The sequence below is a fragment of the Tachysurus vachellii genome, chromosome 19 (assembly GCF_030014155.1).
Source record: "Tachysurus vachellii isolate PV-2020 chromosome 19, HZAU_Pvac_v1, whole genome shotgun sequence".
NCBI lineage: Eukaryota > Metazoa > Chordata > Actinopteri > Siluriformes > Bagridae > Tachysurus > Tachysurus vachellii.
Genome location: NC_083478.1, coordinates 18,702,967 through 18,719,258, shown reverse-complemented (window position 1 = coordinate 18,719,258; position 16,292 = coordinate 18,702,967). Strand labels below are relative to the sequence as shown.

At 43.0% G+C, this 16,292-nt stretch overlaps 3 protein-coding genes across 10 annotated transcripts in view; 1 reads left to right on the top strand and 2 right to left on the bottom strand.

The window, feature by feature from the left end:
- Positions 1-47: 47 nt before the first annotated feature.
- Positions 48-1,539, bottom strand: ubxn10 (UBX domain protein 10). 8 transcript variants are annotated; one of them, XM_060894557.1, is made up of 3 exons: positions 1,492-1,539; positions 1,035-1,219; positions 48-915 (listed from the first exon to the last, which is right to left on the bottom strand). In XM_060894557.1, exon 3 carries the CDS (start codon positions 905-907, stop codon positions 251-253), a length of 657 nt encoding a protein of 218 aa, XP_060750540.1. In that variant the 5' UTR covers positions 908-915; positions 1,035-1,219; positions 1,492-1,539; the 3' UTR covers positions 48-250. The 8 variants fall into 8 exon arrangements, with proteins under 8 accessions (XP_060750540.1, XP_060750543.1, XP_060750541.1 ...); XM_060894560.1 differs by having other exon boundaries at positions 1,092-1,163; positions 1,492-1,535; XM_060894558.1 differs by having other exon boundaries at positions 1,035-1,144; positions 1,491-1,506.
- Positions 1,540-2,007: 468 nt separating this feature from the next.
- On the bottom strand, positions 2,008-3,967 carry cptp (ceramide-1-phosphate transfer protein). Its single transcript, XM_060893913.1, has 2 exons — positions 3,674-3,967; positions 2,008-3,186 (listed from the first exon to the last, which is right to left on the bottom strand). The coding sequence occupies exons 1-2, from the start codon at positions 3,784-3,786 to the stop codon at positions 2,664-2,666; spliced, it is 636 nt and encodes a 211-aa protein (XP_060749896.1). The 5' UTR covers positions 3,787-3,967; the 3' UTR covers positions 2,008-2,663.
- A 264-nt stretch (positions 3,968-4,231) lies between these two features.
- Positions 4,232-16,292, top strand: part of ints11 (integrator complex subunit 11) — a 14,207-nt gene continuing 2,146 nt past the window's right edge. The window contains exons 1-16 of the mRNA XM_060894153.1: positions 4,232-4,489; positions 5,519-5,616; positions 5,742-5,815; positions 6,624-6,852; positions 6,975-7,073; positions 7,345-7,379; positions 7,472-7,610; positions 7,710-7,774; positions 7,860-8,049; positions 8,378-8,461; positions 9,650-9,739; positions 9,882-10,044; positions 11,858-11,968; positions 12,459-12,520; positions 14,032-14,174; positions 14,901-15,030. Of these exons, the coding sequence (XP_060750136.1) occupies positions 4,462-4,489; positions 5,519-5,616; positions 5,742-5,815; positions 6,624-6,852; positions 6,975-7,073; positions 7,345-7,379; positions 7,472-7,610; positions 7,710-7,774; positions 7,860-8,049; positions 8,378-8,461; positions 9,650-9,739; positions 9,882-10,044; positions 11,858-11,968; positions 12,459-12,520; positions 14,032-14,174; positions 14,901-15,030 (1,740 nt within the window). The 5' untranslated portion in view covers positions 4,232-4,461. The remainder of the gene's footprint in view (positions 4,490-5,518; positions 5,617-5,741; positions 5,816-6,623; positions 6,853-6,974; positions 7,074-7,344; positions 7,380-7,471; positions 7,611-7,709; positions 7,775-7,859; positions 8,050-8,377; positions 8,462-9,649; positions 9,740-9,881; positions 10,045-11,857; positions 11,969-12,458; positions 12,521-14,031; positions 14,175-14,900; positions 15,031-16,292) is intronic.

Sequence of the window (16,292 nt, the reverse complement as noted above, 5' to 3'; positions counted from 1 at the left end):
GGATGTCCCAGTGAAGCACGTTCGCCGCGGACAAAAAGGAGACAACGTAATAAAAATGCAGAAATGTTTTAATAAATAACTAAGATCTACTATCCTGTTTTAAAAATAAAAACATTTGATCAGTGTCTTTATGCAATATGACGCTGTAAAGAGAACGTAAGCAAATATCTATTCAGTACAGTGCATGAAAACAATATTGTCCACTAATTCTTATTAAAGGCAAAATATTAATAGGAACCGTTTCGAAATGTTAAGGATCGTCTTTTAGGCTTATGCATAAGACTGATTTAGTAACGATGCTACACTGAGACAGTGTCATGTTCAGATTGGTGAAGCTCCTCCGAGGAACCTCCATGGTCTCGATCAGAACGTGTTTGTACCTTTCTCCGGATATTTCCTCCGCTGTAGCGACGACATCCTGGAGTGTGTCTGTGGGTTGGAACTGGCACTTGAGCCTCTGACCACATGGAGTTCTGAGAGCAAGCAGAACCCCTGAGTCACCTGTCTCACCCTCCTGGCACCAAGTTGACTTCCTGACAGTTCCGCTAGATGCCCGCTCAATCTCCTGATCACTCCTGAGGAGATTATTGGTATGGAGCCTTGACCTTGAGGGCTTTTCCTCCATATGGCTGGTGGGAACCTCTTCTTCTGATCTCTTCTCAATAGACGGGAGGACTTTGTATTTGTTTAGTGACATCAGCGGGATGTTGAGGACAGTTTCACCTGCTGAACCCAGATTATTGTGCCTAACCAGAGGACGTGGGGATGGAGATGAGTGGCTTGGCATGGGTGGAGGATGAGAGGAAAACGGACGCACCTCTTGTAGAAGCTCATCGTCTGCAGTACAGGCCTCTGTAACTTTAGGTCTGGTGCGTCCTTTGGCAGATTTTGGTCTTATCACATGCATGTTTCCTGCTAGAAAAGGAAACAGCACTTTGACATGGTTGTTACTGTAAGGTATAAAACACTGCAGGTAAAGAAAAGAAAAGAATCAATGACGTAGTTGGAGTTTAATCTGTTAGGGTGAAACATACATGAGACAAGTTAGTAATGATGCTTTCTGTAACGGAAAGGAGTCTCCAGTGTCAGACCTGTGTAGTGAGTTTCTTGGTCACATGACCGTGTTTGTTGTTGTTGTTGTTGTTGTTGTTGTTGTTGATGTCCTATTAATGTCAGGAAAGAGACAACCACAGGATGGTGAGGAAATGACTGTTTTCAGCTGCCATTAGAGATAAGATAAGAACTATTTTAAAGAATGTTTTACACCATTAATATTAAGTATAACTGAACAAGTTATAAGTTTGTTGTTATTGTTTAGAATTAGCGTGTTTTTAGCGTGCTAGCTTCGTTGCTAACTTCTTTTCCTGATAACCAAATTGTAATTTTTTACAGACGGGATAATTAATGGCTTTCAGCTTTACTCTAAATACTATTAATACGTATATGTATATAGATAATATCTATATAAATGTATGAAGAGTACAACTTTACCTCAAGCTTTAGTCTGTCGCTGGCGTGACGTCACTCATGTTGCTAAAGCAGTGACGGCTCCATGGCAACAAAAAGGACAACAAAACAATACACGTCTATAGCGAGACGCTGGTGTGTGTGCTGATATAATTAGCTATAACTTGCCTTTATATTGAACATATGACACAAAATCTGCTTTGTAATAAATGGGGGATATTCTGTGAGGTTATTTATATAAAAGTTGTGTTCTGACGTGAACATGATGTCAACATTAATCAATAAAACTAACAAGTCTGTGAATGGTGGTGGTGTGATTTATTTTAAATCCTGCTCAATCAGTTGCTAATATCTACAACATCCGCAGTTTTACTGATTGCATACAGAACAATTATTTACACCTGAATAATTGTGTAGAATAAGGGATGTGTCATTTACGAGTGAGTCGACTCTTTGAGTCGGTTCTTTTGGTTCTTTTGAATGAAGGTTGAGAAACAATATACGTTTTCCTTGGTGCTTTGTCATAGTTGCATGAAAATGTTTTTGCATCTTAATTCATTCATTTATTCATCGATTGATCTCCGATAACCACTGAAGAAATCTATTTTTTCACAATTTGATTTGATTGTTTGCATAAATGAGTCACATCTGTGTGAAGGTAGTTTTAGGCCAAATGCATTATCAGAATAAATAGAAATAAAGCTTTATAATGAAGCACAGGCACAATACCATATGGTACTCGGCCATGGTCAAGCAAAGAATGATGATCACTGATCATAACAGTGCAAATTTTGTCCAGTTCAGAAAAATAACAATTGAAAGTGTCAGTTGACCTTTTAAAAGAGCCTTAAATCACATCACTAGAGTACGTACATGAATCATCAAAAAATTGTGTACATTAAGATACATATGGTTAACATTTCTTATATGTACAACACTGTATATTATAACTATGTTGAATATATTTCATAGTATAGTAATTCAAGTATTGATTGATATATCCCTTTTAACCAATAATAAATGTCATTACAATTTCTTATTTTTATAATAATTAACTATGCTCATATCCCAGTGTATTTGGAAAGTTAATGGAATAGCATGAATATATACATATATTATATATTATACATAATGTAATATATAACACACAGCAAACATCAAGTAACCATGGAATATGTCAAGTAGTGCAGAACCATCTAGGGTAAGTCGAGCAGGTTGTTTTTCGCATACAGGTCCTCCGTGATCTGATGGACTTCTGAGATCAGTGGTAAAGCTTCACCCAAGAGTGTGATCACTTCCTGGTCGCTGCCTGCATTCATCACCTCAAAGAATGCATTGCGGCTTGGCAGAGCGCAAAACGCCATTCCGGCTGCCTTCCGGATGATCCAGGGGTGGTGAGGTGACAGCGAAGCATTATAGGCCTCTGAGCACATGACAGAGGTCTTACTGTCCTCAGTGCTGGTGCGCAGACTTTCCAAGAAGAGCTGAAGCCAGCGCAAGGCACGGTGCAGACGTAGTAACGTGCGGCAGCCTGACTCCGGGTGGCTGCTTCGTTTGGCAAGATCCACCAGCTCGTTGTCCAACTCGTACTTCACCATGGACTGGACGGTGAGGTAGTGCGTCCCGTTCTCACCCATCAGAAGGTTCTCCAGGATTTGGATTTTGTTGACTGCATCCTTGGAGATGAAGGAGAAGACACTACCCAGGCTGTTCATAAAGCTGAGAGAGGGGAAAACAAAACAGATTCTGACTGAACAAACAATGAAATAAATATCATAGTTTCAGTTTGAGAGCAAAATGAGACGATTATGTTCTTCCAGGGTGTATGTGCATGGTGTCCTGCTATGGACTGGCTTCTCATCTATGGTGTAGACCCTGCTTTGCACTCAATGTATCCCAGGATGAGTGGCCAGATGAGTGGGTCCAGAGCCGAATGAACACGAGTCAGTCATACACCCTTGAACAAGGAGATATTTTAAAGGAAACCCAACCCTACAGTGAAGCATGGTGGTGGTTGTATCTTTACGTTGTAGGGATGCACTTCATCAACAGGCTCTCTGACACTGGTCATGGTTGAGAGCAAATTGAATGAATGACACACAAAATACTTTCCCCTGTGCTACAAAATAAGTATACAAATCATAGTTTATAGAACTGAATATAGCATGATACATATACTGTACACAGGAGAAAACAAATGAAATACCTCACAAGCTCTCGCCATCCTGATATATAGTACTTTATAAAGACTTCCTTATTATCACTAAGAGACGACTTGAAGCTGTCCAAAACATCCTGTAGACTGAAAGCATCTGCCATTTCTAGATATTATAAGTAATCCTAGCTTTGAAATGAACGAGTCGGGATACAAAAAAAAAATATTATTTACAATTAAATCATTCGAATCAGGTACTAAGATATGTAGCTACTCTAATAATGCTGTAGAAAGCAGCGCGGTTTTAACTTCAGATTAGTAAGATTATTTTCCCTACCCGTATTCCGGATTGTTTATCCGGGTTGTCAAAACGTTCCCTCAGCTGATTGGTTTCGGTTTTTGATTTATCAGTATTTTATCCAATCAGAATCTAGGTTTGAGAGAAAGGGGCGGGACTTTTCAGAAAACAGGTATCAAACAAAGTGCATATCTGATTGTTTTTTTGTATAGCCTTTTCCGGGTTTGAAAGTCGTGCACCAATTAAAACGAGCAGCGGTGTCACGTGCTTAGATTAGACCAATCGTATTGTTTGTTTTTTTGTTTAGCGGTCGCAGCATTTCTACATCATGTCCGTCTGATGTTTGTTATTACTATTTTGACGCTTTGTACACGTGTTGTTTTATATAGAGTTTATTAAGACGTTATTAGACGATTTGTGTAGTCCTGAATAGCTTCGAGGTTTCATTTATAAATGCAATCGAGGTGACCGAAGCAGCTTAGCTTTAGCTAGCTAACATTGTTAGCAATCAGCTAGCTAACATAACCAGAAAAATAACAAGATGCCGGACATTAAAGTGACTCCTTTGGGTAAGAACCGTGTGTTAATAACGTTAAACAGTATCACGTGAGGTTAATATGGATCTGTGTTAGAAAGTCTGTGTGTATCGTGAGGAATAAACCATGTTCGGGTTGTGCGGTAAAAGAAAAACAATCCACGACCAGCAGAATCCGTGATGTGTTCGATTCACGTTTCTTTTTATACGTACAGAAATTTCCACACGATTACAGGGTTTCATTAAATACAGTGAATCAACACCTTTTTGACCAATCAGATTCGAGAATTCAAGAGAATAAATGAATAATTAAGCTTTATAAGCTAAATAAGCATTAGTTATATTGTCTAGTTAGTGCATGGAGTTACTGAGGATATTTAGCCTTGAATTTTTGGACCTCCGCTGAGAATCCTGAGGCATTTACATTTACAGAATTTAGCAGACGCCTTTATCCTGAGCGACTTACATTTGATCTCATTTTTATACAACTGAGCAATTGAGGGTTAAGGGCCTTGCTCAGGGGCCCAGCAGTGGCAGCTTGGTGGACGTAGGAATCGAACTCACAACCTTCCGATTGGTAATCAGCGCTTTAACCACTAGGCTACCACATCCCTACATCTAGAGAGGCATCTAGAGATCTACCAGCTCCAGTTAGACTCTGCTATACTAAAGAGGAGATGTGAACTCCATGTGGTCTTTTGCATCAATACAACATTTTTCAGACTATATTTATAATCACACCCTCCAGTGTCACCCATATGAGGATGAGGTTCTCTTTGAGTCTGGTTCCTCTCAAGGTTCCTTCCTTTACCATCTAAGGGAGTTTTTCCTCCTCACAGACACCTGAGTCACCTCAGACTTGCTCATTGGGGATAAATACATACACATTTAAATATATCTAATATTAATCTTGAATTTTTGTATGATATTAATCTTTATATTATTCTTTATAATAACCTTTTGTTCTATGTTTATGTTCTGTAAAGCCGCTTTGAGACGATGTTCATTGTTAAAAGCGCCATACAAATAAGTTTGAATTGAATTGAATTGTTTTGTGTTGTAGGTGCTGGACAGGATGTTGGGCGCAGCTGCATTCTGCTCTCTATAGGAGGCAAGAACATTATGCTGGACTGTGGGATGCATATGGGATATAATGATGATGTAAGTTACTGACCAGCAGAATACTGTTCGTTTTTTTTGCCTACTTTACCGCACAAAATGCAGACATTGGTCAAATGGTGCAGAATGTCTAAACTGAGGCAGATTTCTTATCTTCCCTTTGTTAGAGACGTTTTCCAGACTTCTCTTACATCACTCAGAACGGCCGCCTTACAGACTTTTTGGACTGCGTTATAATAAGGTATGTCTTTTATTACTATTATCAAACATAATAGTTGCCTTGTTATGAGTGATGAGCATTTGTAAGTCAAAATAAAACAGCTTAGTCATCTGACTAGACATCAAGCTCCAGGAACATTTACAACAAGGGTGTCCAATCTTATCCACAAAGGGCCGGTGTGGGTGCAGGATTTTATACCAACCAAACAGAAGCCACACCTGATTCCACCTGTTTAATCAGTTGTTCTTGGCTTTTAGTAGACTCTGGTGTGGCTTCTGTTTGGTTGGAATGAAAACCCGCACCCACACCGGGCCTTTGTGTATAAGATTGGACACCGCTGATTCACACTCATCATTAATGTTTCTCTTTCACCAGAATTAAAAAAAAATTCTCCGTCTAAGATTTTGAACACGTTTTGAAAACTTTGTGCCGTTATGGGGAAAATAAAACCGCTGCCAAAGTTTGTTTTCCTGTTTCAACATGAACTGGGAAGTGTTTTATTCCTCTATCACAGCAATAAGTGAGAAATAAAATTTTATCATTAAACGTAATGTTGTGGAATGAGTGCCATCACAAACAGCTTTAAACAATCGTTTAATTGTCTTGAAGAGTTTTCCTCTATACCTCTAGTGCTATTATAAAGAGGACGCCGGAGACTTGTCGAAAAACGAGCGAGAAATATCCTCTCACAAAAAAGTTCACCATATCAGTAATTACTTGTGTTTATGTGGAAACAAAGCTGCTGTATTATGTTCAGTACTGCCAATAAAAAAAAAACAGGTCTCAGTAAATGTATTAGATCTAAATTCCACTCTTCTTGCACCTTCAGCCATTTCCACCTGGACCACTGCGGTGCTCTTCCCTACATGAGTGAGATGGTGGGGTACGAGGGGCCGATCTACATGACCCACCCTACCAAAGCCATCTGCCCCATCCTGCTGGAGGACTTTCGCAAGATCACCGTGGACAAAAAGGGCGAGACCAACTTCTTCACCTCACAGATGATCAAAGATTGCATGAAGAAAGTGGTGCCGCTAAATCTGCACCAGACCGTTCAGGTGAGTACCAGCAAACACACCCTGGATCATGTCACACCTAAGATCGCTTTTAAGGTGGGATTTGTAATAGAACACGTATAGGACCATTCTACGTGAGAACCTGAAAACCTTCTCTCTCGTAGGTGGACGATGAGCTGGAGATCAAAGCCTACTACGCAGGACACGTACTCGGGGCAGCGATGGTGCAAATTAAAGTCGGCTCCGAGTCCGTCGTCTACACGGTGAGCGCTCGAATTCTGCTTTCTAATCTTCTGTTTATTTGATTCTATCTGAATCAGTACAGAAGTGAACATCACAGTTCTTTTTTGCTCGTTATATATAAATACGATGGGGGAAAAAAAAAAGTCAGGAGGCCTAAAATAGAACCTTGTGGGACACCATATTTCCATATTATAAATTCGAATCTCTTCACTGTAGATGATGTTGCGATGTACTTAAAAATAACACGGCTGTACGTCCGTATGTTTCGTTCTTTGCCTTGTCTTTATACAGGGTGATTACAACATGACACCAGACAGACACTTAGGGTGAGTTTTTTTTTATGTGTTTTTTGGTTTTCTTATAGTGGCAGAACTTTCTTAGTCACACCTAACGTAACACCGTCATCATTTTTTTCCAGAGCGGCCTGGATTGACAAATGTCGTCCAGATATTCTGATCACCGAGTCGACCTACGCCACTACGATCCGCGACTCGAAGCGCTGCAGAGAGCGAGACTTCTTAAAGAAAGTCCACGAGACCATCGAGAGAGGAGGAAAGGTCAGAAGAGCAGCGTGAACACACCAGTCACACCTTGGTTAGTTTATACGTTCTATGTTTTATTCATTTGATCGATTTTTATTTCTACGACTGTGGCAGGTCCTCATTCCGGTGTTTGCTTTGGGAAGAGCTCAGGAGCTCTGCATCCTTCTGGAAACGTTCTGGTGAGCACCGAAGCCGTCGAGCTTCACGCACTTTTATACACTTTCGTAACCGAGACGTCTAAGCGGTGCGTATTTGCTCTAACAGGGAGAGAATGAACCTTAAAGCGCCCATATACTTCTCTACGGGTCTGACGGAGAAAGCAAACCACTACTACAAACTCTTCATCACGTGGACCAATCAGAAGATTCGCAAAACCTTCGTGCAGAGGAACATGTTCGAGTTCAAACACATCAAAGCCTTCGATCGCTCCTACGCAGACAATCCCGGACCCATGGTACGATTTTATATCAATGTACAGAATCCTCTCTACATTAATAACTTTATTTACACAAATAAACCGGTTCAAAAGTTTACACACCCCGGTTTTTCTGACACTGTTGTTCAGGACTGTGCCGAATTTCCGTGTCGGCGAATCCAGTTGTTGTTTTTTTTTTTTTTTTTTATTAATTTATTATTAAGTTATTATTAGTTATTAACGACTATTTTGCCGATTCCACAAGACGTATGTAATCTGATGTAATGTGCACATCTGTATACAGACTGGAAGGAAGAATGAAAGAGTGTGTGTGCTGGTTTGTAACTCCGGGTACCGTGTGTTCCAGGTGGTGTTCGCGACTCCGGGGATGTTGCACGCCGGTCAATCCTTACAGATATTTAAGAAATGGGCCGGCAATGAAAAAAACATGGTGAGGGATTATAGTGATGATGTTCCACTGATCTGATCATCTGATCCAGATCAACATCAGCGCCGTCGTTCTGGGCAGTTCTCACATCACCACTGTGTGTTAGTGATCTGTGGCTCCGTGTAGTCAGAGTCCGGGGCTCCACATGCTCTGTCTCCACAACTGTTCTGTCAGTTCAGACGTGTGTCGTGGAGACGATGGCAGATTCTTCAAGAACAGAGGAGTTTAGAGGGATGGATGGAATACAGGATAGACAGACAGAATACAGGATGGATAGGTGGATGGATGGTGGGTAGATAGATAGATAGACAGACAGACCGATAGATGGAGGGATGGATAGATATAATACAGAATAGATAGATGGATAGATAGTTAGATAGATATAATACAGAATAGATGAATGTTGGATAAATAGATAGATAGATAGATAGATAGATAGATAGATAGATAGATAGAATACAGGACAGATAGATAGATAGATGGATAGATAGAATACTAGATGGATAAATAGAATGCTAGATGGATAGATCGATAGATGGATAGATATAATACAGAATAGATAGATAGATATAATACAGAATAGATAGATAGATAGATAGATAGATAGATAGATAGATAGATAGATAGAAAGAATAGATGAATGTTGGATGGATGGATAGATAGAATACTAGATGGATAGATGATAGATAGATGGATAGATAGAATACTAGATGGATAAATAGAATGCTAGATGGATAGATCGATAGATGGATAGATATAATACAGAATAGATAGATAGATATAATACAGAATAGATAGATAGATAGATAGAATAGATAGAATAGATGAATGTTGGATGGATGGATGGATAGATAGAATACTAGATGGATAGATGATAGATAGATGGTTAGATAGATAGATGGATAGATGGATGGATAGATAGATAGATAGATAGAATACTAGATGGATAAATAGAATGATAGATAGATAGATGGATAGATATAATACAGAATAGATAGATAGACTAATAGATGGACAGATTCATGAATAGATTCTTTATTGTCATTGTCACATCAGTCACCCTGTGTTGAGTTATTACCCCATGTGTGTCTGTGCTCCATTATCGCTTAAGTACTAGAGGATAACTGTGCTGTTTCTGTATCGTGGCATCTTGAGGCAAATTTGGTGTCTGTTTTAAACCTTTGTTGGCAGGTCATTATGCCAGGGTACTGTGTGCAGGGAACGGTCGGCCACAAGATTCTCAACGGCCAGAAGAAGCTGGAGATGGAGGGAAGAGCCACGGTAATGCTTCCTGCTCGAGCTGCAGGCTTTTTACTCGCTCATAACCTGCCAATAGATCCTTAACACACACAGAGAGCACCTGACCATACATTTCATTCATTTTGTTTCTGGTGTGTGTGTGTGTGTGTGTGTGTGGTGGCAGTTGGAGGTGAAGCTGCAGGTGGAGTACATGTCGTTCAGCGCTCACGCCGACGCTAAAGGCATCATGCAACTGATCCGCATGGCCGAACCTCGCAACATCCTGCTGGTTCACGGCGAGGCCAAGAAGATGGAGTTCCTCAAGGACAAGATCGAGCAGGAGTTCAGTGCGTGCAGCACACACCGAGTCCTACAGCGCACACCCCGAGTCCTACAGCGCACACACCGAGTCCTACAGCGCACACCCCGAGTCCTACAGCGCACACACCGAGTCCTACAGCGCACACACACCGAATCCTACAGCGCACACCCCGAGTCCTACAGCGCACACCCCGAGTCCTACAGCGCACACCCCGAGTCCTACAGCGCACACACCCCGAGTCCTACAGCGCACACCCCGAGTCCTACAGCGCACACCCCGAGTCCTACAGCGCACACCCCGAGTCCTACAGCGCACACCCCGAGTCCTACAGCGCACACCCCGAGTCCTACAGCGCACACCCCGAGTCCTACAGCGCACACCCCGAGTCCTACAGCGCACACCCCGAGTCCTACAGCGCACACCCCGAGTCCTACAGCGCACACCCCGAGTCCTACAGCGCACACCCCGAGTCCTACAGCGCACACCCCGAGTCCTACAGCGCACACCCCGAGTCCTACAGCGCACACACCGAGTCCTACAGCGCACACCCCGAGTCCTACAGCGCACACCCCGAGTCCTACAGCGCACACCCAGAGTCCTACAGCGCACACCCCGAGTCCTACAGCGCACACCCCGAGTCCTACAGCGCACACCCCGAGTCCTACAGCGCACACCCCGAGTCCTACAGCGCACACACCGAGTCCTACAGCGCACACACCGAGTCCTACAGCACACACCGAGTCCTACAGCACACACCGAGTCCTACAGCACACACCGAGTCCTACAGCACACACCGAGTCCTACAGCGCACACACCGAGTCCTACAGCGCACACACCGAGTCCTACAGCGCACACACCGAGTCCTACAGCGCACACACCGAGTCCTACAGCGCACACACCGAGTCCTACAGCGCACACACCGAGTCCTACAGCGCACACACCGAGTCCTACAGCGCACACACCGAGTCCTACAGCGCACACACCGAGTCCTACAGCGCACACACCGAGTCCTACAGCGCACACCTAGTCCTACAGCACACACCGAGTCCTACAGCGCACACACCGAGTCCTACAGCGCACACACCGAGTCCTACAGCGCACACCTAGTCCTACAGCACACACCGAGTCCTACAGCACACACCTAGTCCTACAGCACACACCGAGTCCTACAGCACACACCGAGTCCTACAGCACACACCGAGTCCTACAGCACACACCGAGTCCTACAGCGCACACACCGAGTCCTACACCACACACCGAGTCCTACAGCACACACCGAGTCCTACACCACGAGCTCACATTGTACACACTCGATTTATACACCAAGACCTAAAGCAGCGAAATGATTACAGTTACAGCTAAAAAAAAAGCAACACTGCGACTCCTTTGCCGTCATCGACACCCAGTGAAAATGTCTTGACGAAGTAGTGGGATATGTTTTATACTGAATGTCAAAAACTTCTGACTTTTTAAGAAAGAGGCCGTTTTTCGACCACAAACTCTTTCTCTTTTACTCACCCAAAAAAACCCAACAATATCTATTAACATTTAAAGCCATGCGTTTTGTTTGTTTGTTTGTTTTTTATTACTCGGAGTCAAGATTCTAAAGCGTGTGTCCAGAAAAGCACGCAATAAATATTCCCCACGCCGTTGAGGTTATAAAGAGGGATGAAGAAACCCGTATCTTGACTTATAGAAGACACAACGAATTGTTTTGCTCATATTAGTCACTGCTGACTCCAGAGGCCAAGGCTTTTTTGTAGCACACACAGGATTTAGTACAGGATTCATTGATTATGGCTTCAGGCTCATTCCTGTTCCTGTTTCTCTCACCACAGATGTCAGCTGCTTCATGCCAGCTAACGGCGAGACCACCACGGTGACGACCAACCCGAGCGTACCGGTGGACATCTCACTCAACCTGCTGAAGAGGGAGATCGCACTGGGAGGTGTTTACTCCATACACCATACTACCTAATACTAACCCCAACACTAGTAGCCAAGCCGTCATACACCAGAGTAACAGTAACTTCACTCCAACAGCTACACAAACTCCAGACTAGATGTGGTGATATCAGACATGTGGGTTTTAACAGACGCACGCTTTATTGACGGTCCCTTAAAACGCAGACCCGCTTGTCTGAAGTTGCATAACGTGATACGACCCCAAAGCGATTCCACACCTCGATTACAACCGACTAAGCTCTTTTACATTCTATTAGCAATGACAGTTTTGAATGTGTGGTGAATTCTGTAAATAATTAGATCAGCTTTACTGTTTAAGGCTTTCAGTGTATTCAGTCTGAGGTGATTGCTAGTCTTGCTGTTTAAATTACTTTTAAGTCTCTTTTTAAAAGTAATGTTCAGAGAGTCTAGGAAATGTTTTTGCCACCAAACCAGTTGTTTGATTTGTCTCTTTTCCCCCCCCACCCACGTCAGGTCCTTTACCCGACCCTAAGAAGCCACGTGCCATGCATGGAACTCTGATCATGAAGGACAATGTAAATAAGATTCTCAAGAGTTTTTTACTTAATATATACATGAGATATTTTTACTTTCTGATTATTGATGCTTGAAATGGGCGCTGTGTCTTGTTCCATCTGTGTGTCTCTGTGTGTGTGTGTCTGTGTATCTGTGTGTGTCTGTGTATGTGTATGTGTGTGTATGTGTGTGTCTGTGTATGTGTGTGTCTGTGTATGTGTGTGTCTGTGTGTGTCTCCCTGTGTGTGTCTCCCTGTGTGTGTCTCCCTGTGTGTGTCTCCCTGTGTGTGTCTCCCTGTGTGTGTCTCCCTGTGTGTGTCTCTGTGTGTGTGTGTGTCTCTCTGTGTGTGTGTCTCTCTGTGTGTGTGTCTCTCTGTGTGTGTCTCTCTGTGTGTGTGTGTCTCTCTGTGTGTGTGTCTCTCTGTGTGTGTGTGTCTGTGTGTGTGTGTGTGTGTCTGTGTGTGTGTGTGTGTCTGTGTGTGTGTGTCTTTCTGTGTGTGTGTCTCTGTGTGTGTGTGTGTCTCTGTGTGTGTGTGTCTCTCTGTGTGTGTGTGTGTGTCTCTGTGTGTGTGTCTCTGTGTGTGTGTCTCTGTTTGTGTGTGTCTCTGTGTGTGTGTGTCTGTGTCTCTGTGTGTGTGTGTGTGTGTGTGTGTGTGTCTCTGTGTGTGTCTGTGTGTGTCTATATGTGTGTGTCTCTCTGTGTGTGTGTTTCCGTATGTGTTTCTGTGTGTGTCTCTGTGTGTCTTTGTGTGTCTGTGTGTGTCTCTGTGTGTGTTTCTGTGTGTGTTTCTGTGTGTGTCTCTGTGTGTCTTTGTGTGTCTGTGTGTGTCTCTCTGTGTGTGTCTCTCTGTGTGTGTCTCTCTGTGTCTCTGTGTGTGTCTCTGTGTGTGTTTCTGTGTGTGTCTGTGTGTGTCTCTCTATGTGTGTGTGTCTCTCTGTGTGTGTGTCTCTGTGTGTGTCTCTGTGTGTGTGTCTCTGTGTGTGTGTCTCTGTGTGTGTGTCTCTGTGTGTGTGTCTCTCTCTGTGTGTGTCTGTCTCTGTGTGTGTCTCTGTGTGTGTGTCTCTGTGTGTGTGTCTCTGTGTGTGTGTCTCTGTGTGTGTGTGTGTCTCTGTGTGTGTGTGTGTCACTGTGTGTGTGTGTCACTGTGTGTGTGTGTCACTGTGTGTGTGTGTGTCTCTGTGTGTGTGTCTCTGTGTGTGTGTCTCTGTGTGTGTGTCTCTGTGTGTGTGTCTCTGTGTGTGTGTCTCTGTGTGTGTGTCTCTGTGTGTGTGTCTCTGTGTGTGTGTGTGTCTCTCTCTGTGTGTGTGTCTCTCTCTGTGTGTCTTTCTCTGTGTGTCTTTCTCTGTGTGTCTTTCTCTGTGTGTCTTTCTCTGTGTCTGTGTGTGTGTGTGTCTGTGTGTGTGTGTGTCTGTGTGTCTGTGTGTGTGTGTCTGTGTGTGTGTCTCTGTGTGTGTGTCTCTGTGTGTGTGTCTCTGTGTGTCTCTGTGTGTGTGTCTCTGTGTGTGTGTGTGTGTGTGTGTGTGTGTGTAGAATCTGAGGCTGGTTTCTCCAGAGCAGGCTTTAAAGGAGTTGGGACTTTCTGAACACCAGCTGCGTTTTACATGTCGTGTGCATCTGCAGGACCCTCACAGTGATGCAGACACACTCGCCCGCATCTACAGCCATCTTAAGAGGTCACACATACACACACACACACACGCACACACACAGTGTTTAAGTCAGAATGATGTGTAGTGTATAATAGAGTAACTGTAGAGAATGACACTTGATATTTAGTGACTTCTGTAATAAGTTATAATAGAATATTGTTATTTAATTACAGTGTAAAGTGTAAATATTCACACTCTTCAACAACTGAACTGAAATCCACTTAGCTGCTGATTTTATGTTGCGCAAAATATAAACATTTGTATAGTTTAATATCTAGAATAATTTGCACCTCAGGTCACGTAATGAATCGTCACACGAATTCAGTAGAAATCCACCAAAATGAACGTGTGTGTAAGACGGCGTATGTAAATAAAGTGCTCTAAACGCCATGCACTTATTCTGAGCCAGTACAGATACAGTTTTTTTAAACTATTTGAAAAGCAGTGAAACAGTGACCTTGATTCTGACTGCACTGTAAACACACACACACACACACACACAAAACTTTGTGGTGTTCAGTTGGACTGTGTGTAATAGTGTTTTTTAGCACCTAAAGACAGGGGGCTTTTTTCCATCTCTAAATGAAAACAGAGCGGTTTAACTCGGTGACTCATTTCCTCCCACACGTCGCGATGCCTTTCCAGTGTTTAAATGTCACTACATAACAGTGTGTTTGTTTTGTGGATTTTTTTTTTGCGTTTTTTCTCCCTCGCCTTAATCGTAACCCTTTGTCCTCGCACGTTTCCCAGCTTGCTCCGAGGCTACGCCGTGCAGCACCTCCCCGACGGCACCGTTATCGTCGAGTCCATCGTCCTCAAAGTGTCTTCGTCCGGCGACGACCCAAATCTAAAAGTTATCCTGCTCTCCTGGAGCTATCAGGTACATCAATTATCACTGATACACACACACACACACACACACATACATACACAGAAGGTTCGCTCAAGGAACATCCTATTTTATCAAGTTTTCTCATGTTCTTCAAATCACAATAAAGATCAGAGGCTTATTTAAAAAATAAATAAATAAATACATAAATAAAGTGTCACCATGATTTTTGTGGCCTAAAGAACTGACCTGAAAAAAGGAAGTGGATTAAATGGTACGATTAGGGGACTTCAGATGCTGAGGATATGAAAGAGACACCTACTGTATGAAGGCAAGCCGAGAGCGGACAGGTGGTTAAGGAATGTTTCGCACGCGCTCAGAAAAGGAGGATGTGAATGTTTGTTCCACTTTACTCTCACCAGCCACTTTATTAGGAACATAATAACTAAATATAGCTGCAAGCAGCGATGACGGGCCTTCGCACGTTTGTTCATCGCTATACGGTGCCTTCCAGAAAACAATGCACGGTGGGCAAGTGCATCAAGTGGGTAAATATCAGTGGACTATTTTATGTTGTTACTGACCCATTTGGGGACTGTAGGTAAATGAAACCCCACATTTTAGACAAACGGGGGCGCTAGTGAGCCACTTAAGAGACACACCTTTGTCTGACCTTTTTGTCCACACTTAACAGCCGACAAATGTGATGTATGTGTCAAATTTCAAGTTAATCTAAGCACGCCAAAAGACTTAAATATGCCTGAAAAAGAAAGTAAAGTTTGACACGTTACCATGAGAACAGTGTTTGAGATATCAAAAATCCGTTCGCAATTTCGCATCTGCAATATCTCTGCACCATGTTGGCCAAGTCTGGTCTCAATTGCATGAATCCCCTAGGAGGAGTATTTAAAAGTTTACTGCATGAAGCTGACAAAAAATCCACCTTTGTGACTGACACACTTCCTGGGGCCTGTTGGTGGCGCTATACCTGGGACTCACAATAAGCACATAGATGCGATCGGAATCCTTGGCCGAACATACACACCGCGTGTCATCACAATAAGACATTTTTTGCTTTAGATATTAGACACTTTCTGTTTCTCTGAATTCGCCATAATTTTGTCGCCTCGCCATGGCAGCACCGTTCGAGATATCGAAACTCACTTCGCAATTTAGCAAGTGCAATGTCTCGGCATCATGTTCACCACTTTTGGTGTCAATCGCATGAATCCTCTAGGAGGAGTATTTAAAAGTTCATTGCATGCAACTGTGAAAAAATCCACCTTTGTGACTGACACACTTCCTGGGGCCTG

Excerpts from the sequence above, each read along its gene's own strand:
- cptp (XM_060893913.1), bottom strand. The coding sequence starts at position 3,786 with ATGGCAGATGCTTTCAGTCTACAGGATGTTTTGGACAGCTTCAAGTCG. Across the intron at positions 3,187-3,673 it reads GGATGGCGAGAGCTTGTGAG|CTTTATGAACAGCCTGGGTA; the intron begins GTATTTCATTTG and ends CCCCTCTCTCAG.
- ubxn10 (XM_060894557.1), bottom strand. The coding sequence starts at position 907 with ATGCATGTGATAAGACCAAAATCTGCCAAAGGACGCACCAGACCTAAA.